The 25002-nt window shown below is 30.9% G+C and overlaps 1 protein-coding gene across 1 annotated transcript; it reads left to right on the top strand.

The window, feature by feature from the left end:
- The first annotated feature begins 178 nt into the window (after positions 1 to 178).
- LOC143243252 (RNA polymerase II-associated factor 1 homolog) lies at positions 179 to 24995 on the top strand. Its single transcript, XM_076487100.1, has 7 exons — positions 179 to 275; positions 2015 to 2077; positions 15306 to 15372; positions 15690 to 15791; positions 18570 to 18675; positions 24623 to 24690; positions 24992 to 24995. The coding sequence occupies exons 1-7, from the start codon at positions 179 to 181 to the stop codon at positions 24993 to 24995; spliced, it is 507 nt and encodes a 168-aa protein (XP_076343215.1).
- The last annotated feature ends 7 nt before the right edge of the window (positions 24996 to 25002 follow it).

The raw sequence follows: 25002 nt of genomic DNA, 5'->3' as shown, positions 1-25002 counted from the left end.
TTGTGGTGTTGGTTGTAAATTAACAATTCCACTAAGTTTGAAGAACTGATTGGCTGTGATGTGAGATTCGATTTTTGTCTTATTTTGTCTGTGTGTAGTCTATTCCAGTTGTCAGATTATTTTATATTCTATCATGAGGTGACAATAGCTCATTATCATTTGAAACACAGTCCAAAATATGTTGATTTGTTTCCAAGCTTACGAAAGAAACCCAGCTGTTAGATCGCGACGAGATGATGAACAAGATTTTCCTTTGTCTTCAATGTGTTTGGCTTGTAATAAATATGGTTTCCTTTCTACATTTTGATCCTTTTTAACTAACTTTCGTTTGGTAAAAACATTATTACGTATACAGAATATAAGATATGTGTTAGCTTTCTAATGTCCAGGATTTTTCTCGTGGTTCTCTATAACTATGGCTTTAAATATTAGGCTCATGAGGTCTTTATTTGGTCTGACAAGAAAAGAGTTGAAGATGTTTATTTACTACTTGTACATGATTAGTCGCTTTTATCAGATGAATATGCCGTGTGTATATTGAGTTTTCAATTAAATTAAATGTGACTTTTTTTCTTCTACTTCAATAATTAAGTTTTGAAAATTATTGTTAACCGATGATAATGCTGCTTTGCTTCTAAAACTATTACACTGGATCTTTAAATATTTTAGACGTAGCAGTCAAAAGGTTTTTTGTTTGTTTGTTTGTTTTTGAATTTCGGACAAAGCTACCCGAGGGCTATCTGTGCTAGCCGTCCCTAATTTAGCAGTGTAAGACTAGAGGGAAGGCAGCTAGTCATCACCACCCACCACCAACTCTTGGGCTACTCTTTTACCAACGAATAGTGGGATTGACCGTCACATTATACACCCCCACGGCTGGGAGGGCGAGCATGTTTAGCGCGACGCGGGCGAGCCGTCAAAAGGGAAATGTTATTGTAACGATTGTTCTCCGTTAAATCGCTTGAGACTACTATTTGAATTGTTACATCCTGATGGATATGATACTGGAAGTTGTATACAATTTGTACAAAATATATGATTATTGCCACTATTGCGACATGTAAGTTGATTATTTGAAAGTTTGAAACGAAATTCAGATTCAGTTTGCTTTCGTAAAGATAAACCGACTGTTTAGTTTTTACTAAGACATCTGACTTTGTTTAGTGCTTGAAAAGGAACGAGAAGTTCAGTTTTAGAAAGTGGAAATTCATGTGTTGAAATAAATATATTGATATGAAATATTTTCTTTGCAGATTTCTTTTCTCCGATTTTGAATTGAAATTGCTTGAGAAATTTTTTTGTGGTTGTTCTGGCGAAGAGAAGTAACTGAACTTAGGTTGATTTTTTTTAATTCCATACTTTCGATGCTTGTATTGCAGTTTTGCAATTGGTGTAAATTTGATAAGTGGGAGGTAGAGGCGGTTTTGTTCTTGGGTCTACCAAATGATAAAATAAATATTTTAGAAAAACGTTTCACAAATTTTGAAAGATTTTGCTCGTACTTTTAATATTTGACAATAAAAAAATAGAGATATTTTACCTTTTTCTTTGGACCTTTCCTGAGTATTATTCAAGCTTTTAGGCTTGATCCAAGGTATTCTTTTTTTCTTATACTAGTGAAACAAATATATATATTTAACCAAATTTCTGTCTCTCCATAAAGTTAAGATAAAACTACACAAATAGCTCTCTGCGTTCTGTCTGTGACGGGTATCGAAACCAGATTTCTAACGTTGTAAGTCCGTATATTTACCGCTTGTTCCTGGGAGTAATATCCAAAATATCGAAATGATTTTCTTGTGGATATGAAAACCAAAATACTGGAATATATGACTTTTATTTCCTTGTTTTACCGGTTTCATAAGTTTCGCCGTTCAAGAAATAGTTACAATGAGAATCTTCGATATCCGTTGTGAGCAAAGCAAAGATAACCAGTTGTGTAAATTTGTTCTTAATTTCAAAATATCAATCATTTAATTAACGTTTGTCTCCTTTTTAAATAGCTAGTAGTGAGGGAGCAGAAGAAACTGGTTGAGTACAGCCACCAGGAACTGTGAAAAGTTACTTAGACTTATAGGTATGAAAAAGTTAAAGTTTAAAATTATATCACAAACAAATTGTATTTTTATTATAACAACAAAAGTACAATTAGAATATCATATTAATTTTAAAAGGAAAACATACTAAGTAGCCATTTTTAAATAAATAGTTTATATGTGGACTGTATGATGTGTGTACATTTGGCCAGCATATGTATTTATTTCAGATTGTTTGTGTTTAATTCAGAAAACGGTATTTGCATGTTTTGGTCTTATCGCAGAGTCATGGTAAAACGGCACGGTTTGGCCAGGTGGTTAAGGCACCCGTCTTGTAATCTAAAGATCGCAGGTTCGAATCTGCGTTATACCAAATATTCTCGTCTTTTAAGGCGTGTGAGCGTTATAATGGGACGGTGAATCCCACTATTCGTTAGTGAAATATTATTTAAAGAGTTATTAAAAGTTTTTCATAGCAACATTTAATCTGAATATTATTCTGTCTTTCTTGTAAATCAAAAATTATGTGCCATATCTACAGTCTACAGCGGGAAGCATTCAGACTTACAAGACGAAAACGGGGGTTCTCAAATCTCCCCGGTGGACTCAAAAAATAACCCGATGTGGTTTTGTTGTGAGGAAAACGCGTTTTTAGAGTTTAAGGTTGCTTCGGTAAGTATGAAAAAACAGAACCACAGTTATTAAAATGTTAATATTATTTTTAGCGAAAATGAAATTTTTCAATATAATTCACGTTCAATTCAAATTTACATCTGATTTTATTTTGTGATAATCGGAAAGAAAATGCGTTAACAACTTGGTCCAACAAAACTTGTAATGTAGAAACGGCCAGGTAATGAGGGCGTTCGACCCTCTATACATTGGTAAAATACTAAACAAGAGTTTGACATGTTGTATTTCCCATAATGCACTTATTGACGTTTATATTAATGTTTCGTTTATGGCATAAAATACGTACATTTATTCTGAAACACGATGCAACGAAACGCTGAATACAAGAGCAAAAGGAGGAGGATGAAAAAATAATGGTGATAAAACTATATAATAGCACATAGAGCCTTAACTTCTGTAATAAGTGAAGAGAAAACAGGCATGGAAGTGTTCGAAGTAGTGCCCTCACAACAACAGATACTGACGATGGTGGTAATAATAATAATAACTTTTCTTAACAGAGAGCTGTTAAAACATCCGAAATAATGTCTCATAAACAACAGCTGAAGAAATGGCACATTATATGACAGAAGGTATAAAAATCCAGTTGAAGTCCTTCCTAAGTTTCAGACAGAGCCGTTCTTTATTTACAACTGTCAAATGGATGCAGATAACTATTAGCAGTAGTTACCACTCTTACGTAACTATTTTTAACCGAATAACGACACTGATTAAGGTAGTTAAAACACCCTTCAGTTAAAAGTATGAAACGTATTCAGCGATACATTGTGCTCGAATATGGGGCCATCAATTAGTGAACACCAAAACTAGACATTAAACAACACCTAGCATTTGTAAAACCCGAAGAAATTTTACGTAACTTGTAGTCTTTTATGTCATGATGTAATGAGTGTAAGTGTTTTCTTGTTGTAATATTTTCGTTCTTACTGAAATTCACAAGAATAACATTGCATATACTGCTTACTGCGCATATTATAATAAAACATATTCTTTAGATCTATTCCAAGTTGCATTGTGTCTCTGTGTAAAAAAATTCATTTTCGTAGTTGGGTTTTAATTCCCGTCTCGTGTAAAATATACTTAAAAATAAACTAGCAAAAACACTTCGTTTCAGTAAAAGTTTTAACGTTGGGAAGATTCCAAATGCATTTCTTGTTTATCTAGAGTTTACTCATTTAATTACTATAAAGACATATCTCTACCAAACAGATTATGCCCCTCAAATTTTTATATGAAAAGATGAAATGAATACAAACAAAATATATCCATATTCACAACTTACAGCCATGATTTCTCTTAACATGTATCCACAAGGGCAGTTGATGTTATCTTGTGGTGCCAAATAAACTAAATAAAAAATTAAATAAAATTGTAAAAAGTATCAACATAACCATCTTCATGGAAATATTTAAGGTATTTTATTTGTGTTTGCATAGGAAGTTTCTATGACGATAGGTAAAATTCTCCCTTTTTTTCTGTTTAAGTATAAATTTACTTTTAAATCACAAGTAATGTTTACAAATCTAAATGATCAGTTAGTTAAATGTATTGAGTTGGAATGTTTAAATCACACCGCCACTGAATAACATTTATCAGTCTCATGTCTGCTTTATATCTACGGTTAACATCTTTGATTAATTTGAATATTTTCACCCAAATTAATACAAAAAAGACTAGAAACTATGTCTAAGAATTATGAAAAACATTCCAAGAGAGTAACTTGGCCCGGCACAGCCAAGTGTGTTAAGGCGTTCGACTCGTAATTCGAGGGTCGCGGGTTCGCGCCCGCGTCGCGCTAAACATGCTCGCCCTCCCAGCCGTGGGGGTGTATAATGTGACGGTCAATCCCACTATTCGTTGGTAAAAGAGTAGCCCAAGAGTTGGCGGTGGGTGGTGATGACTAGCTGCCTTCCCTCTGGTCTTACACTGCTAAATTAGGGACGGCTAGCACAGATAGCCCTCGAGTAGCTTTGTGCGAAATTCCAAAACAAACAAACAGTTAATACCAATACCAGCCCACTTTAGAATACATTTTTCTCAAGTGGGTTTTTCCTCATCATGAATCAGTACAACGATTTCTCGCTGGTTTCATTTCCATAAATTTTCTTTCTAGTATACAGTATTACATTGGAAATGGCCCCTATCAAGAACTCGTACAACCCAAATTAAAAGGACATCTGTATTAGTTTTATATTATGATTTTATTTCCTACAGATACAATTGTATCGCTTTAGCCTCTCTAATCGTAATTAACAGAAGCAGTGACTGAGGGGTTTTCGGTTGGAAACAAGTGGTGTAAAGGAACTGCTGTGTTATTTCGTTTCTGGATATAATAGTACAGGTTTTTCACATTTGTAAGAGATAAAATAAATTAAGCAAAAATAATAATTTTTAATGTTAATTCCATTATAATATCTTACTTCTCTTTTTATAAGACGAAATATCAATATTTTTTAGGCTTCTTGTTCTTCACTAACTTTCCGAAATTCTTTTCTCTACGTTTAACGTTGCTAAGATACTCTTTTGTATAATCAGTATTGACGTCATTACTTGCAAGTTATTGTTGAATTCTACTAAGTAGATGTCCAATCACAGTCGTAGAAAATATGCAGGAAACAATACATATATGTTATTCATTTTTTTAATGAGTGTTTTCCCACAAGACATTAAAAGAAAAAATTGGATAAATATTAACAAAGAATTGGGAGTTCGAATCCACCCGTTACATAACATGCTCACTCTTTCATCCTTACTAGTGTGTATTCTTTCATTTAAAAGGACGTTATAAAGTCGGTAAATCCCATTTTAGCCGCTCAAGAGTACAAGCATAGTACCTTAAGCACAAAGATATGCCAGGTCGCTACGTACTAAAGAAAATTAGTGGCAATGAAAAGAATTGTAGATTATGGGAAATGGAAGCAGTAGTCAGAAGGTAAATAATTTATTAATATGAAAGGGATATATCATATGACAGTGACTTTCAGGATGGTAGAAAGAGTGCTATTAGTATTAGAGTAAAAATTAATGAATTTACTTGTTATGAACCTATTATGTTGACAAAGAAATTTCAGAATTTGGATTCTGCATATGAACTGTTGGAGAAAATGAAAACAAAAGGATCAGAGAAGGATATTGAAGTTGTAGGTGATTTATCGACAAGATATGTGGTTAGAATAATCTGTTGGTAAATGAGGACAAAATAATTAGATTATGCTATGTGGGAGAACAGGTGGAGAGTATAACCAAGAATTAACTGTGTAAATGAAGTTATAAGTAGGTTACTAGGGTTAAATGTTAGGTTTAGGTTTTAGTAAGTAAACTGTAAGGATGAGCAGACCGACTGGACTTGTATCGATCAAGTTCATCGGAAGAAGGGAGCTTTAGGAATGGGTGGTTTACATTTAAATACTGTAGCAGCTGGCTTGTTTTCTAAGACTATTAGCTATAAGGGAGGTTTTAAACTAAAACTAAACAGTGGTGAGGGCCAGAGAAAATTTAACACAAAAAGAATAAGAGGAAATGAAAAATTTAGTATGGTTAGTTAGTACAGAAGTAGTAGAAAAGGATAGACTTGATTGTTACTGTTGTAATGCTAGGAGTATAAGAGAAAAGTATATGATTTTGAAGCACTGGTATTGGAAATAAATTTGAAAAATTAGTTTTTCAAAGGAGATGTTTGTAAATGATGTACATAAATTTACAGAAAACAAATTCATTAGGAATTTTGAGTAATTCTTTTAAATTTTAATTCTAAGTTGAAAATTGGTAGACACTTTCAAAAGTTTAAGTTTACGAGGAATTGATCAGACATAACTGTTCTCATCTTTGTTCACAACAAATTTTGTGAACATCATTTCATTTTTATTGAACTTTTTTGCTACTGTGTTGTCTTAATGGATTACACTGACTATGTTACAAGTTTTCATTCTTCTTCATGGTTTTCCTTTGTCTGTAAAGAAACAATGTGTGGATGACGCTTTCACTGAAGCTTAATTTTTCCAGAATCTAAAGAGAGAAACATCTTTTCCTTCACAGGGCCTGGAGATCAGAGTCAGTTAAAGACAGTGTGGCAATATCCATCCTTTCCTGCAAGAGTGATGTTATTTTGGAAATAGTTCTGTCTAAAATGAAGATCTATATATATATATATATTCTCTAAACTATTTGAAAAAATCTATGAAGATTAGAATTTTATCATTTCTTGATAGACATTCAGTTTTGTCTCCTTCTCAATTTGGCTTTCGGCCTGGGCTTGGAACGGAGGTTGCTGTTGCTAAACTTGTGGGAAGTATTACAGAAGCTTTGGATTCTGATCTTCATCCAATTGCTGTTTTTCTTGACTTAGCCAAAGCTTTTGATTCTGTTAATCATAAAATATTGTTAAATAAATTATCTTATTATGGTTTTAGAGGCATTGTTTTTTGATTGGTTTTTCTTTACTTTCACAATAGAAAGCAATCAGTTTGTATCCATAATAATTATAGTGATTGGCTTACAATTAATGTTGGAGTACCACAAGGTTCTGTTCTGGGCCCTTTATTATTTCTCATTTATATAAATGATATTCTTTACCAACAGTTTTTTGGAGATATCCAAGCCTATGCCGATGATATTGCTGTTGTTTATAGTAAGCCAAATCTAATTAATGAAGCCATTATTTCTAGTGATCTTAATAAAATTAAAATTGGCTTTTCTGTAATGACTTATCCTTAAATATATCTAAATCTTTTCTTCTTCAGTTTAACCTTTATGGTGTCATTCCAGCTTTTCCTTCTATTTTTTATCATTCTAGTGATTGTTATACTTACCCTAATTGTAAGTGTCCCAAATTGACTCAAGTTTCCTCTGTTAAATATTTAGGAATTATTTTAGATCGAAAATTAAATTGGCAATTTCATATTAATTCTTTAGTTAATAAATTAAAATATAGTTCTATGCTAATTTTGAACTTAGTCATTGTGCTCCTTATCATATTTTGTTAAGTGTATATTATGCTCTCTTTCAATCTTTCTTACAATATTGTATTTCAATTTGGGGTGGCACATATAAGACTTTTTTAATTCCTATTCACAAGTTGCAAAAAAAGTGTTTTCTCTCTTATTTTTACTCATAGGCTTGATACCGATTTCAGTAAATTTAACTCCCTCTTTCATATGATAAACTTTATTTATATTTTTTTAGCTTTATCTACATTGCATGTTTCTTTTAATAGGCCTTTTAAAGTCACTTCATATTTTACACGACTTCAATCTTTTTTTCCAATTAATGTACCCACACCACGTAAAACAGTTACACTTCATCAATATCTTTATTTGGCACCTCGTATTCATAATTTTATTCCTTATAGTATAAGATCTTCTATTAATCGTGTTAATCAAAAGAAATACTTAAAACAATGGATCTTAAATACTGATGATAATATTCTGGGAACTTTACATTGATTTTGTAAGTTTTGATTTTACATTTTTATGTGTTTAACCATCACAGGACGAGTTAACTCTTTGTTGATGGTTTTATAATGATATTTGATTTTTTGTGTCTAATTTATTGCTTAATAAATTTATTATTATTATTATTTATTATTATTATTATTATTATTAATAATTATAAAATGAAGATCTATATATATATATATATATGCACACATCCAAACCTTTTTAATTACTTCAAAAGAATATTGAGACTGTAAGTCTTCTGATATGGTATGCTTAAGCAGCTTAAACAATTCTTAATCTTTATTTACATTCACTTCTGAATATCCTAAAGTAAATGCGACAGAAAGGATATAAAGCAGGTATGGTTAAGTGTTATCAACTGAGAATTAGTACACTCTCTTATTAGGTATATAATAATGTATATAAATGTGATGTAACATTTTATAAAGTCATACATAATACAGTTATGAATATTGTAAAATATATTTTAAATTTTAATCTCCAATAGCTGTTTACCTATAAGTCTTCATAAAATAAAAGGTTTTGTTCCAAAATATGATAGTTGCACGTAGAGTGCACAGGGTATATCCCAATAGGCAATGGGTATATCTAGTGTAAAGTGTAACATTAATTTGCACTTTGATGGATTTTCATTCTGCCTCATTGATTTTCAAGTAAAGACCATGAGGACTCTTTTTACTGTGGCCTGTATAACACATTCCCAATGCTGTGTTTTTTAGTGGAGTTTATCAACCATGTACAGTGTGACATTCCTAGCCACACTATATATGTAGCACTTCTGTGAGCCAGTTCAGATTCTGGACTGTGCTTATTTCCACTCTTTCTAGCAACTCTTTATAAACAGAGAGTGTATCTTGATACCAGCAAGGTGTGGTCTTCCACAAGTATGTCTGTGTACTATTCCATTGTATACAATGCCTCATGCTATTGGTTCATTTTGAGTGCTTCCTGAAGGGGATTTATTTATATAAGTAAATTTTGCTTTTGTAATCCCTTCACTGTTTCAACATTGGATTCACACTTCCTTTAGTGCATCATTTCTTGCTCTTATAATGATGGTTGAAGACAGAGGTAGTGAGCTGTGCTATTAATGAGTCACACTTTATATAGTGGAGGATTTTCATGTACTTATTAGTATGCAGCAATGTCATGTATAAATATGTGCTTAGGTGAAAGTCTTGAAGCTAGTGAGAAGTGAAAACATTTGTATAAAGATATACCTGATTTATGTCCCCTTCTGAATGTAAAGAAAGAACAAGGATAATTTAAGCTGCTTAAGCATACCTTATCAGAACACTTACAGTCAAAATATTCCTTTGAATGAAAAAATTATGTGTCACCAATATAATTTCAGTTTGTGTAAGCAAATTCGAAAATGCTAACGTTAAAATGAAATTCTAGTACCTCAAATTTGAAGGCATTTGATGCTCTTTAGTTTAGTATTGTGGAAATATTTTAGGTTTTTTGGCAGTGTAGAAAATAGTTGAGCAAACCTTCCCAAAAATAAAAATTTGTTTTAGCTGATGAAAATACATGTCAGTGACGTAGGAGTGGAGTGGAATCAATGTGTCTTTGCACATATGCTGACATTATGAGAAGGTCAACTTGCAGAAAGTGTAGAGAAAACCTGTAAAAGGAATTGTTAGTATCATCTTTAGTGTTGTAAATTTAACATTTTAAAAGTCTTTTATCTTTGGATGGAATGGTTGAACTGTGTTAAATTCAAGTAAATGACTTATTATTTATCACAAATGTTCTTTTGTTGAAATGGTTGTGTATGTTGTTTGAAAAATATTTGTTTTACCTTATTTAATTAGAGGTGTAGTACAGATTTTGTGTGTTGTAATGTATTTATCTTACTGTGGCTCATGTATCATGATATGATAAATATAAAACTATAATAGATCTACCATCTGACATCAAATGCAAGCTTATAGCAGTCTTTTGTCAAAATTTCAGAGATTGCCTGTTGTCACTCATAAATCTGATGACCATTGATCCAAATGACCCCAAAATAAAACATATTTAACCAAAATTACTACAAATTTAAATATGCAAGATGATATATACAAATACACTTATGATAGTTATCTAATTATGATGTGGCATTAATTTCGTTCTTGAAAGTCAAAAGGCCTCATTTACTTAATTTGACATCAATATATTATACTTTTCTATAACAGAGTTCAAATCAGTTTATTTATAACATAGATATATATATATATAACAAGCTTACACTTAGTTATAATGTTATTTGTAAAAACTATTCTACAGTATTTATTGTGCTTATTTCTGTAGCTTAGCATAAAGAAACAACAACATTTAAGGAAATATTAAATATTTTCATAATTACTTGTTTTTGCATTGAAATTATTGCAGTTATATTTATTTGAGTATAAAAAACAAAATGTTTGACACTCAAAAGAACCTTGTTTTCTACAGTAATAGAGAGTGTGCTAGCCTTGGTTTTATTAGCCCTGACAACTGTGTTTTAATGCTAAACTACGAATATTGTTTTACAAACATAGACCTTACAATTAAATACAAACCCTAAGCTATATTTTGAAATAAAAATCTAATCATTCTGATAAAACTTATTCTTCTTAAATTTTACACAAATCCATGTTTGCTATGGTTGAATAAAACACAACTAAGCATGTCATATGTATGATGTATATTTAAGGATAAAAATGTTTAGCTTTGTTCCTTTGTATTTATCCTTGACCAGCATTACAAGTGAAAGACAAAATTCCATGAAACTGTTATAATTTAATGACATGTAGTAAACTGAATGATATCTTGGTTCATATTTATTTTAAGTATTAAAAATTTGTTACCCAGAAAGGTTTATATTTTTTTCTTTTGTTTTATGTGTATACATGGTTGTTAAATTGTGTTATATTAACTGCTATATTAACAGTAGTTTTATTAGTTGTTGATTTTGTTGATGTTTTGAATCAGGTGTTAATATTTCAAAATTATTATGGAAGACACTCATTAAAATATCTAACATATACTCATAGCCCCATAAAATTAACAATTGAGTGCTAAAACTCACTGTAAAGTCTGTCTTAAGATCTCTTTCACAGTTAAAAGAACAAAAATATATGTATGTATATAAATAAGATCTAGGCTGAATATTTTTATAATGTGAATTTCTTTAATTTGTTTTAATTTCAAAACAATAGCTGTCAGTTCTTCTTATATTGCTGTTGCAAATCATATACTAGAAAATTAGTTTCTTGTTTGTGTTATGATATGCCTTAATATTTCATGTTAAATCTCAAATAAGTATTAACTTTGTCTTTACTGAATTAATTTTAACATTTTTAATGTTTGTTAACAGAAGGATGGGGGTTAAATGAAGTTAATGCAGTCAATCTGGTATTGGGCTTGTAAATAATATAATGCAAAACTAGTTTCCTGTTTAAATTATTTTATTATATGCAGCATTACTGTTATTGTGCAGGAAGTGGCTGGCTTTGTTCTACATTTTCTACCTTAGAGCCTGGACATATGGCCTCTTACTTTGCTAACTTATTTTCTCAACTTGTTGTGTCTTTGGAAGATGTTGTTAAGCATTTCCAACAGCTTGCTTTTTCTTCATGTTATTCAGATGAGGATCAGTTAACTGTCGGGTCTTTCCATGTCAAATCATCCAGGACTGCAGGTGACCCCACAGAATTCCTTGAAAAATTTCACATGTGCTCATTTACCCATATAATGAAATATTGCAAAAGATTAGATCAGTATCTCTAATAGTTTCTGATTTACAGCACTGTAAAATTTAATTTTTTTATTTTTGGTGAATTCATTTTCGGGCAACTTTGGCTGCTTAAAGCTGCAAGAGTAATGGTGGTAGGAGGCTGAAATTTGCTACACTGACTGAATTAATTTCACAGAATTCAAAAATGGTCTCAAACCAAGTTTATCTCTCTGAGAATTTGCATAGTGAGGCTGTACCATCACCTGAAAACCCAAAATTATAAAAAAATTGGTTTATTTAAGAAGCCATAGCCCTAAGACTTAATATGATACAAAGCTGAATTTTGTTTTCAAATTTCCTATGACATATCAGTTGATAAATCAGCAATTGTTGTAGTTAAAAGTCTATTAGATCTCCTGTAAAAGAATGTAGTTGCATGCAACTTTTTATGATGTAGCTAAAAACAGTCCTATTTCTGGTCACAGTTTGACCATGTCACCAGTTATTCAGCCTTTTCAGATTTTTACCATATATTCTTACATCTCTGAATATGATGTACAAAAAAAAATCAGGATGGTGTTCAACCTACTTTTGAGTTATAATTTTTTTAAATATCCTCTGACCATAAGTTTTTTATTGAAAAACAATTCAGTAGTGGTGTGTTACTGGGTGCAAATATATCCATACAATTTTGAAAAATACCTGTCAGAATATTATGAATCCCACTGAAATATTGTAACCAGCCTTTCACATTGTTAAATAATGAAGTTGTATGAAACAAGAAAGAATTGATTCGTTTCTGAACAAGTTTACTGGCATAACTAGTTACATCACATGACAATGCAAATATATTGTGTATGCATTACAGTTACGTAGATATGGCTGAGTTTAAGATTCATAATATAATAAATGCAAAGATAAATCAAACACAAAAAGGACAGTGCTACAACAGAGGATAACTGAGAAAGATTATAGTCATACCAAACTGCAATAATCATGACAATGAAATGTTTCAAAAACTGCTTTGGCGATAAATTAGCCTTAACAACATCAAATAAACACTGATTTGTTCAGACAGCTTGAATAAATTTCTAAAATTTGAGTTTGGTTATATTGAGATCACTTTGACTTAGAACATAGTGGCGAGTACTACTGCCATGCAATTTAGGTGCACTCATCAGACAAAGAATATGTTGGAAAGGAATGCAGCTTTCATCTGTACATAAAAAACATTGGTTTATTTAAGAAGTCATAGCTCTTAAGACATAATATGATACAAAGCTGAATTTTGTTTACAAATTTTCTATGACATATCAGTTGATAAATCAGCAATTGTCATAGTTAAAAGTATGTCAGATCTCCTGTAAAAGAATGTAGTTGAATGCAACTTTTTATGATTTAGCTAAAAATAGCCATACTTCTGGCCACAGTTTGACCATGTCACCAGTTATTCAGCCTTTTCAGATTTTTACCATATATTCTTACATCTCTGAATATGATTAACAAAATAAAATCAGGATGTTCTTCAACCTACTTTTAAGTTATAATTTTTTAAAGTATCCTCTGACCATACGTTTTTTTATTGAAAAACAATTCAGTTCTGGTGTGTTACTGGGTGCAAATATATCCATACAATTTTGAAATAATTTATGAATACCATTGAAATATTCTAATCAGCCTTTACCATATATTCTTACATCTCTGAACATGATATTCAAAAAGTTCAATGTTGTGTAAAATAATAAATTATCAAATTTTAAGTGTCTCTGATATGCACCATTGGGCAAAGAACCACATTCAGGGCATTCAGTTCTTTCTTGTCAATCAGGAATCAGTCCTGCAGAATTGTGTAAAGTTTGATCTACTTGAGCACTATGAAAAACACAAAACTGTGGCAGGTATTAAGTCACATCATGGCTTTATTCTACCAACACATTCTATATGAGAAGGTTATCAGATGATGATGTGTACACAGTTGTAACTGTTGGTAGTAGCAGTGAAAGTGATGCTGCAGCAGCTCAAATAGGGTCTGATGATAGCAATGACAATTATCATCCACGGAAATATGTGGCATGCTTATACGATCATGAATGGTATATGGGAAACATAAAAGATATATCCAATGAACATTCCGATGTGTCGGTGTCATTTATGAAGAAATCAAGAAACGAACTGTTCTCATGGCCTGCAAGGTCACATAAAGATGAAAGCTGGATTCCTTTCCAACATATTCTTTGTCTGATAAGTGCACCTACCTTGCATGGCACTAGTGCTCACCACTATGTTCTAAGTCAAAGTGATCTCAACATAATCAAACTCGAATTTTATACTTTTACAACATAAGCAATTAAGAAATAATACATACTATCCAGGAACAAAATTTGTGTTTCATAGTGTAACTATTCAAATGAAGAAGAAAAAATTTTCATCAACATCAAATATAATAATTTAAAGTTTTAAATACAATTTAAATAGTGAATCAAAATCCATTGGTTCCCAATGGGTAAATTGTCATGATCTGGATCCATTTATTCATTCTTTTGATGGTATAAATGCTGGACTCGCAGATAAATTTAGTCTCATGGATGAATCTAAAGAATATGAATTTTTTTTACTGCTATATTTGATCAAAGTATAATGAGTCATATTTTGTGAGAAACACATATTATGAGTTTTAGAGATCCTTGAATTCTGAAGAAAGTTAAAGTAACACTCCCTCTACTTCATGAAGTAAGAAATGGAAAGATACAAAGTATTGAGGAAATTTACACTTTTTTTTTGCTTTGTCGATGCTTATTTCTCATTTAGAAAAGCACGTGTTGGTTGATTATTGGAAGAATGACCTCTTGTAGGAACTCCGGGTTTTCCAAAATACATTACTTGAGATTGATTCATGAAGATTCTTAGATATTTGCACTTTGAAATAACAAAAAACCAAATGCAAATGATTGATTATATTATGGAAAGGTCATATATATTGATAATTATTACACAAGTCTGGAATTATGCAACATTCTCTTTGAAAGTAAGACATGCCTCTGAAAAAGGGAGATATTAAGAAGAAAGGAAATATTTTAGCAATTCAATGGAAAGACAAATGTCGTGTTACTTTGCTTACATGAAGGTGAAATGAAATACAGTGGAAAGGATGATTACAAAACTAAACAACCAATAACTAAACATGGTGTGGTTTTAGATTATACTATCAAAATGAGGCTAGTTGAAAAAAGTGACATGCAAATTGGATAAAATGGTTGCCTTTGTAAATGTGTGAAATGGTACAAGAAGCTCTTTTTTCACCTTATTAATATCTCAATTTTGAATTTGTATAACATGTGTCTAGAAAATACTGGTGAAAAGCCATCATGATTTTATTTTCAGTAGTGATAACCATAACTTTATTATTTTTTTCAGCATCATTAGACCTTGAAGATGAAAAGCTTCTTGAAGAAGACAACCTTGGACCACAAGATTCCAAAGGGTTTGTTTTGTTCATCGACAAACTGGTTTAAGTATCTTTGTTATATAGGTTCATTGGTATATCATGTAAAAAAAAGTAATGTGATAACAACATATTTGCATGTGATACCGTCAGTTGCATATTTTCTGATTTTCTTCATTACTACAAGTAATATATGAATTTTTTGTTGTTTTAGTAATACTTGACAAAAGTTGAAATTTTTGTTTTCTGAAGTTAAGTAAAAAGATAAAACTGAATGATTATTGAAGTATAACCGTACTGTTTATTTTCTGAAAGAATTTAGTCAAAGGTATTAAGATAATTTATTGTGTGCCTAGATCACGACATCACAACAAAGCTGTACCTTGGCTGAAGAAAACTGAGTACATTTCTACAGAGTTCAACAGATATGGAGTTTCTAATGACAAAACTGAAACAAAGTAAGTGTATACACGAGTCCTGAAAATGGAGTATATTTACTTGTGCGTAAGAAAAATTAGGGTGTAATATAATGCTTTTGGTATTCTGTTTATATACATTTATATTATTTGTAACTTTGTTGCTTTTCCATGTGTAATGAGATTAATGTCTTTACTTTTTTTGGCATTTTAAAAGTATTAGATTCTGGTATTATTATTAAATACAAAAGCAAGTTCTGTTACTTCAAGATCATTATTCTGTACATCAGAATGCATGTATAATTACAACTTTCCAACTTAAGTTTCTTCTACAACAGTCAGTTCTTATTTAAAAAGCTAAAGCTTATTTACATACCAGTTAGGTATATGTATTATGTTTCATTATGTTTTTATAAAACTTTGAGCTGTGGTAACATTAACACAGTGTTCCATTTTTTCTCTGATCTTTTTTCACTGGATTCATTAAACAAATGTGTAAGGTAACAGATATTTTCCTTCTTTAGACAGCTGTACTAAATGTTTTACATTACTATTTTCTAAGCTAGTCCTCAATCTGTTTTTAACTACTTAGCTTTTGATATGGGCTAGGTGTACTGCACTTAACTTCTGAGCATTAAAGTAACCAAGAGATTAGTGATGCAATAACTTTTGATAATGTAAGCATATATTCATTAAATTTCATGTACTATTAGTACATTTTACGAGTCTTTTGGAGATAAAAGTTGGAGTTTTTAATTAAGTACTTTTAAAATAAATTTCTCCAGGAACATGTGTAGTCAGTGTTGACTGCTCTGAGTTCAAAGTGAGTTTTATGTTAGTGTTAAAAATACTTTTATGCATCCTAGAATTGTCATATTTGGTTTGCATAATTTGTGAAATCTCATAAATAGGTATGATTTTTTTTAAAGGAAATCATTATATTTTAGCTGTTAATTTCTCTACCCTAGCTTTAAACTGGGTTAATCAATTTGACCAACCTCATAACCACAATAAAAATCAGGAAATAAATCTAAATTACTTTTTTTCTTTCTTGAGTGACTGCAGGTTGTAACAGGAAACTGTATTTGTTTATCCTAAATATCTTAAAATTAATAACTGTATACACCAATTTATATGTTTTACTGTTTTATTGATATTTGAATCATGTCTTACTGATAATTCTGTCAAATAAGTTTTAAATTATTCCATTAACAAACAGCTCCCATTATACTGGTATCAAATTATTTAATGCATGAGCTGCCTGCTAGCATACCTTGTGTAGAATTTTTATGTTTTTTTGCTTCATTATCTTACCTAATCTTGCCTGATCTAATAAGTTTCTAATTTTTATACGTTTTAGTTACTTTTATAATAATAATAATAATAGTTAAAGAGTACTCATGAAAAACAAGAAATATATTACTTACCTGGGGCTTCTCTTTTGGCTGTTGACTGGCATTGCATCAGTATAGTTATTTATGATTTGTTGGTTATTCAACTGTTTATATAAAACCTTACAAATATTTTGTTTGGTATCATCCACATTAGAAATTTTAAAAAAACTTAGCAATCTGTGACCAGCAGCGACCAAGTTCAAAGGTCATAACTGGAAGAGATAATTGTTTGCTTTACTTCTTTAGTTATTGTTCTATATTTTAAGAAAAGTTTCGAAACTTGTCTCTAAATAGTAATAATGTGTGTGTGTGTGTGTGTGTTTAATAGTTTAAATGTTACTGTATAATACAAAATATTAGTCCACTGAAACACAACCAAGAATGGGCCAATTTTATATTATTGGATACGGTAACATGATTGCATTACATTACTAAAAGTCTGCCAAATTTTATCTTATAGCAGTTTTAACATTTATCATCTGATTAATCATTCATAAACTTTAAAAAAATGTAATGAAAGTATAGCAGCTTAAAATGTTGAATAGGGCTAACATTTAGGTCATAACAGTTAGCATATACATGTATTGTTCAAGCATATATGTCTAACAAGAGCTGCAAGCTGAAAATATGTGCACCCACATGTTAAGGATTATGTATTGAATTGGTTAATGAGCAAACTTGTAAATTTCAACCAAGAAAATTTGTATGTCCTGTACATGCCTTTTGACATGTTTTCAATTTCTGATAATATTCTTGAATCTGATCAGCAAATACACTGAAAAGTCTTCATTGTAAGTAGCTCTGAATGAGACACATAGGTATATATAAACAGTGGTTTAATTGGTTGGTATTTCTCTGATCTGTTATGCTCACTTTATGTTCTTGCCTTATGTAGTCTAAAAATATTCAACTTCAAATGTTCTTAGTTGTCAGACAGTATAATTTTTGAAAGTGGTTATACAGTACATAGGACTTAGACTATTTCTTGTATTTGAAATTGAAGTGAAATGTTTTACACAGTTTACCATCTTAATGTAACCATTAGAAAAGCATATTCTTGAAATTCAAGTATATTCTTTTTCTTTTGAAGTATGTTTTTCCAAACATATTGATTATTAGTTAAATTTAAATAGGTATTATCAGAGTTTTGAGATACCTGTCTTGCAGTTTTTACTTAATTATTCTATTAGTATATGCTACTTTACTGTTTTTTCTTAATATTTAGTCTTTTAACATTTGCGAAAATAGCTATTAAATTAAATTTTACTGTGATTTAAAAAAAACTACATTCTTGAAGAGTTTTCTTATTCTATAATATCTCTAAACATAGGTTTAACTGTAGTTACTGATCAGTCATACAATACACTCATTAGACTCACACTTTACATTTGTATTTCAATTGTTTATTTCACCTACCTTTCTGCAGAGTTGGATACAATGTCAAGAAATTGTTCAAAGAAGAAAACCTTTATATGGACAGAGAAAGTCAAATTAATGCTATTAATAAAACTTTTGAAGATGCCCAGACACCTGTAAGTAGTATAATAACATTTTAGTAACTCTCCTAATACATTAATATATATATATGTGTGTGTGTGCATGTGTGAAAATAGTCAACAAGCACATAACAGTAAATGTATTTATCCTTCTACTTTTCTGTATGTTGTTAATATCACCTGATTTTTTGTCCTGTCTCAATGAGAGTACTTGATAAAATGCAAAGAACCTAGCACAAACTTACTAAATTATATCTCATTTCTGCTTAAATAATGTGGTATAATTTTTATATCTTATTTTTATGGTTTTTACAGGTTGGGAAGTTTTCAAAATTTTGTGAGATGTTGTTTTGAGATAACATTAAAATACCTTATTTAATATTTTTCAATATGTACTCTACATCTGTCCAATTGATTAATATTCACTTATATACTTCTTTTGATACTTTACTAATTGCAGTAGTCATTACTCTTAGCTATAAGTCACAAGAAAAATCAGAAAATTTAACAAAGATCTATTGATGACCTTGAATCTCACCTTTCTAAATGACATCACTATTTGTAATTTTTACTAACAATATTCATGGTCAAATTCAGCTTATATTTAACAAATACAGTTTTTCATAAATAATAAGTTTATTTCTGTGAATTGTTTGAATACAATGAATTCAAATGTGATAAAAAAATATTAAAAAAAAGCAAGATTTAATCAGTACAAGAAATTAAAACATTTCATAATATTGAAATTACCTAATGACAGTTTTGTCTTTAACTGTTCCATTTGCTTTTTTTGTGGCACTGACTAAGTAAAAGTATTAGACAGCCTATATAAAATATACAGTCCTCTACCCTATAGGGCAGTGATTAATTTGTTAATGTTTGGCATCAAATCTGCTAAATAACTTTTCATGATCTCGTTGCTGAGATTTAAGGTTATTTATTGGTTGCTCTTTCAAACAGTTGTTTGCTTTCTGACAGTTCTGAGCTTTCTGTTAGAACAATAGAATGCACACACATCTGATGTAAATCCCAGTAATAGTACACCTTAAAAAATATCTGGTTCTCATTACCAGCAGAATTTTATCCTTGATCAGAATTCTCATGTTTTCAAGATGGTGGATGATACACAAGTCTTTGGCATGTGTTCCACTGTCCATTGGACACTTGCACTGTGGGAGGCATCCTCTCTCAGGACATAATACATCCTAAAGGTCATTTTCTAACTGTTTGTCTACATTTATTCATATTTTCTCAAGATATTTACAATACTTTAATATACTTTAACTCAATGAGGTTTTTGTGAACTGCTTTGATGTACCTGTTGTTAAATTGCATTACAAAAAAAAAACCAACAAAAACAAACTTCTAGGGGAAATACTTTGGAATTTCAGAATTACTTTCTATAGGTTGTATAGCTTCTGCAACTAAAATGTTAGTTGTTCATTTTTGAAGTTATCAGTGGTGACTGAAGGATGGAGACCATATTTCAGAATGATGAGAAACAAGTTTAGTAAAATATATTTTTTACTCAACATTTTATAACTGGTGCTTTTTTTCCAGGATCTTTGAGCATCATATGTTAAAAACTGACTTTAAATAGGAGTAACTGGTTAATATCCTATAAAATGACTTCTGTAATATCTGTCAATAAATAACAAAAAAAGTGGGTAAAATTTATCTTTCTTGAATATCTTGTTTTTATATGTGATATATTTGAATTTGCAGCTTTGAAATTTCAAGAAGATTTCATTGTAATATCTTTTGCTTAAGTATTCTACATTCTTATAAAACATTTTGTAAAGTATTTATTATATAAAAATGTATATTTTATCTTTGCTTTAAATTGGAAAAGTAAAACTGAAATTACAAAAATTAAGTATAATGTACAGATGGCAATGCTAGAAAATACACAAACAAGGGAGGGTTGTAATATTAACTCATAGCTACTTGTGTAGGAAGTTTTGTATGTTTTTTTTTGTATTCAACCGTACCTTGTTTCTGTACTTTTTAGCACTGCCATCTCTACACTACACTATACTTATTTTTTTAAAAAATCTTTTGTTTGCTACTTTATAAATTGGAACTTTTAAAACAACAATTAAAGAATTTGAAAATTGAAGTAAATGGGAAGTATTTTTTTGTTTTTTAAAAATTTCAGAACTTTTATTGTGAGACATTATTTTGAAAAACAATTATATGGTTTGTTGCATGCAGAATCTTTATACGTTACTTAGAACTTTATACTTGCAATTTAAGTAAATTGCAAGTTTGCACCAGTTGCACCAGTTCTCATGCAATTTAAGTAAATATTTCATTGTAAAAAGTGAAGGACAAGGATATCAGTTATATTTTTTCAGTATAGAAAGGGTAAACATTTCAAGAAGGTCACCATTTGAATGAACAAATCAGAAATGCTTTGTGCTGTGCCTAAACAGTCCAGCTATTGATCAAACTAGACATTTAGAAGATGAGTAGCCTAATGACTAACTGTGGGAATTTTATCTGAGTTGTCCCAACATTTTGGCTTCATAAAGAAATGAACCATCATTCAAACCAAGTTCAGAACTCAAAAGCAAAAACTTCAAGAAAGTTGACTGTTTTTTATAAATGACTTGCACTTCCTAACTGGATTACATGTTTCACAATGGAAGCTGCAAGTGTCAGTGATATCATTTTCTATAAGCTTTTTAAGGGTCAACCTCCTTTACTGTATGGGGATATTCATATAGCTTTACTTGCACTAATTACCATTTCTGTGTCAACTAGATTTGCAGTAGTTATATCAAGCTTTTCACATGTAAGGAAGAAGCCTACATCAGTAGTTTCAGTGGTACGAATTCAACCAGAATAATTTTCAGAGATCACAGCTGTCTGTAGATCAGTCATGACTATGCCAAGCACCAAAGAGATCCACTATATGAGCTTTACATCTCAAGGGTGTACTCATGGACCATTTCATCAAGAGTCCATCAGATAAAACCATGGGATGCCATGCTTGAGGAAAAAGTATCCATTAGTAGCTTTGCTAATATTCCTTCAGTCAAATTAACCATTAGAAATGCCAGTATCTCAAAATGCTTGAACTCAAACAGACTTTCCTTCCACCAATACCATCTGAATTTTAACTCTGGTCTTTTCAGAGCCTCTATGATTAGTTTTTCATAGCAGCATGAAGTGTTTCTTCTCCACATCTCTAGGTGACTTTTTGAACAAGAGGGATGAAGTCCATGCTTTGACAGTAAACTAAATGCACATTTTGAGAGGAATTATTTGTAAAATTGTGTAAGGTAAGAGAGGGAGAACATGCAATTCTATAAAATCCCACAACAGTCACAGGAAGTCATATAAAGCCACAACATAAATTAATGATGTCCATGTTGGAGTTTGGGTATTGAGTTGGGGAGTATAGGAGTCCGTTCAATTCCAAGATATGGTGATCAGTTTGTTTCATAAAGGACTGAATGGCATTTATTATATGATGATAAAATTACACTGGTAGAAAGTGAAAATTTTTGGTTGGTGTAGGATCCTCCAGAACTCTAGTTGTTTCTTCTTTGTATCAGGTACTTCAAGTAAAACCACTACTCTAAGAGATGAATATGGTTGTCTCTAATCTAAAATTAGGCACTGGTATCTAAGGTTTAGACTTGTTGTGGAAATTAAAATCGGCATGACCTGTGAAATAAGCTTTGGCCTTTTAATGAAACAATCCAGTGCCAACATGTTAGCATAAATATCTTCAGAAAGGAGCACTATTACTTCTCAATCTATAAGTAGTATTTCAGATTCTTTTAAAAAGCCAGTTTAGTGTGTAGTTGGTGTTTGATGTGGTAGTGGAACCAATATGTGAAACACATTGTTTTGTCCATAAATAAAGCTGCATTTGTTCACAACACCAAAGGCTTGCTTTGTGTCAGTACTAATCTGTAATTACAGGGAAATGGCTATTCATTTTGCTGCTAAAATAATTATCAGCTCATTGAATGCAATGGAAATGACTAGAATAAACTGTTGCTAGTGTTGCTTCAGATGCATTGTGACCAAGGACAGATCCATGGGTACCTAAACATCTGACATCACTATTTGAGAATTGTACAGATAATTTGGGCTCGTTGTAGTAACAAGAACATAGTAAATATTGAATAAATTTTCCAACATGTATGTCGGATCTTATAGCCAACTGAATCCAATATCAGTAACATGCGCTACATAGTCAATAGATGTATCTAAGTAAGTGTAAACAGTATGTGTGTATCTAGTACTGAAAGGAAGTGTATGTGGTTAAATCTTTAGTGTGTGTCTGGTCAAAAAATAGGGTATTCATGTACATACTGGAAGATGTCCACTTGTCTAATGCATTACACCTTGCTTCCAGGAACTTGCTAGTGAAACAAGAGCAGATGTAAAACTGTTCCCAGATTAAAAAAGTTTTTATAAACTTTTGTTGTACCATTTGGGTTGCATAATGTACTTGCCATTTTTGAGAGTTTGACAGAGAGGATTAGAGTTGGATAAATGTCTCATTTATATGGATAACATTTTAGTGTTTTTTTGTAGACTACAGTATACAATCAATGGTTTTTCAATAGGTAAAGAAAGCATGCTTGAAGTACATATCAGAATAGTATGTGCTTATATGTACTCTTTGAATTTCTCAGTCACATTTTGAGGGGGGCATTGGAATGTTTATGGATCATAACAGTAAAGAACAGCTCCATCTTGTGAGAGAATATTGTGCAATTTCTCCAGCTGAAGTAAATTTTAGGTTGACTATCCAAACTGTTCAGTCAATCTAATGGGATTTCATTGTTAACAAATATTCTAGTTAATCATAGCAGCATTGTCAGGATGGAGTATAACATGTTATCCTGTGTATACAAAGAATTAACTACTGTCATCTTGTATTTGTCGAACCATATATCATTTAAATGGCTTATGAATTTCAATAATGTGTAAGAGATATCCACATTTAGAATTACAATGCTGTATGAGGACAACCTTGTACATTTTCACTAGGTAAAGCAGATGGATTGTCTACCGAAATAGTGAAAATCCAGATTCTGAAATACATTGCAGCAGCAGTGACAACAACCATATACTTTATGATGATTTCCTTGTGGTTGTACTTCACATTAAAAGAGCTCTGGCAGGAGCTTTCCAAAGATTGTGATCTAACTTGAGTGTTACTTGTCATGCAACAATAAGAAGGGTAACTATTAAACATTGAAGAACGTAGTCTTGGTTCCCATACCATTATATGACCAATGCAGGTAGTGCATACTATAGAGTAGTGGTTTTGAAACTGTGATATAACTACTGGTCCCCAGAATTCTGAGGTAGGAGATACTCTGATGCAAAAACTGAAAGCCATTAGTTGTGCCAATGTATGGAACTAATTTTTCAAGCTACACCTGCATTAAGGTATTACAAGAGAGTTTAAACTCCTTGTTAGAGTTGTATGGTCAACTTTATAGAAAATAGATGTAGATAGTTCTTTACTGGAGATGAATAAAATATGTACAGACCAATCTCTTTTATCAGTTACTATATTAAGGAGTCAGTTTTGTTACTTCAACACAGTCTCTTGCTAATTAGTGGAAAACATAATTTTGAGCAACCAGATGGTTCAGTGACTCAGTTTTAACAACCAGTACACAAATATGTACTTTTTTTTGCATATTTAAAATTATAAAATTTACCAAGAAGAAAAGTAAATCTAGTTTATCATGTAATATTTTTACTTGCCACTAAAATAAACCATTTTGATTGATTTCTGGGGATGGGTAAATAGAAAAATAAGACTTGGACATCATATAATGCTGATTTGTAGTGTATGTCTTGAAAACAGCACACTGAATCAAGCCATTTACTTATACAATAGAAAATTGTTTTACAGTTCAGAGTAAATAGAATTTTATGCAGCATATACGATCTATACAAACAGTGGCAATATATATATATATATATTTTTTTTTTTTGTTAGATTGAGAAACATTGCAGTAAACCTGAGTCTATCCACTGGAAGTATTGCCTCTATTTCCTGACTTTGAGGTTAGTATCAATAATAGCTTTATTCAAGAGTGTAAGTTATCCCTATTATTATTAATAATTGTATTACCTAAACCAATAGGAAGTATTTATAAAATAATAATGATCTTAGCCACAAGAATGGAAACTTACCCTTATTTAACCCTTCATACCCAATGCCTAAAATTAGTGTGCAAAATCTCAACATCAACATTTCAAAAATTGTGATTTAGAGCCTCAAATTACCTCCAAAATAAAACTGTAAATGATATTCTGATATTTTAATTATTTGTTTGTTTTTAAGTTTTATTAACATTTGTTTCAGATGAAGTACTT

The sequence above is a fragment of the Tachypleus tridentatus genome, unplaced genomic scaffold (genome assembly GCF_004210375.1).
Source record: "Tachypleus tridentatus isolate NWPU-2018 unplaced genomic scaffold, ASM421037v1 Hic_cluster_2, whole genome shotgun sequence".
Taxonomy (NCBI): Eukaryota; Metazoa; Arthropoda; class Merostomata; order Xiphosura; family Limulidae; genus Tachypleus; species Tachypleus tridentatus.
This window is presented reverse-complemented; position numbering and strand designations above follow the sequence as displayed.

What these genes read in the sequence shown, in the direction of transcription:
- LOC143243252 (XM_076487100.1), top strand. Translation starts at nt 179, where the DNA reads ATGTTGATTTGTTTCCAAGCTTACGAAAGAAACCCAGCTGTTAGATCG. An exon ending in GGACCACAAGATTCCAAAGG is followed by an intron (nt 15,373 to 15,689) that starts GTTTGTTTTGTT and finishes TTGTGTGCCTAG; the next exon opens with ATCACGACATCACAACAAAG. An exon ending in TTGAAGATGCCCAGACACCT is followed by an intron (nt 18,676 to 24,622) that starts GTAAGTAGTATA and finishes TTTTTTTGTTAG; the next exon opens with ATTGAGAAACATTGCAGTAA.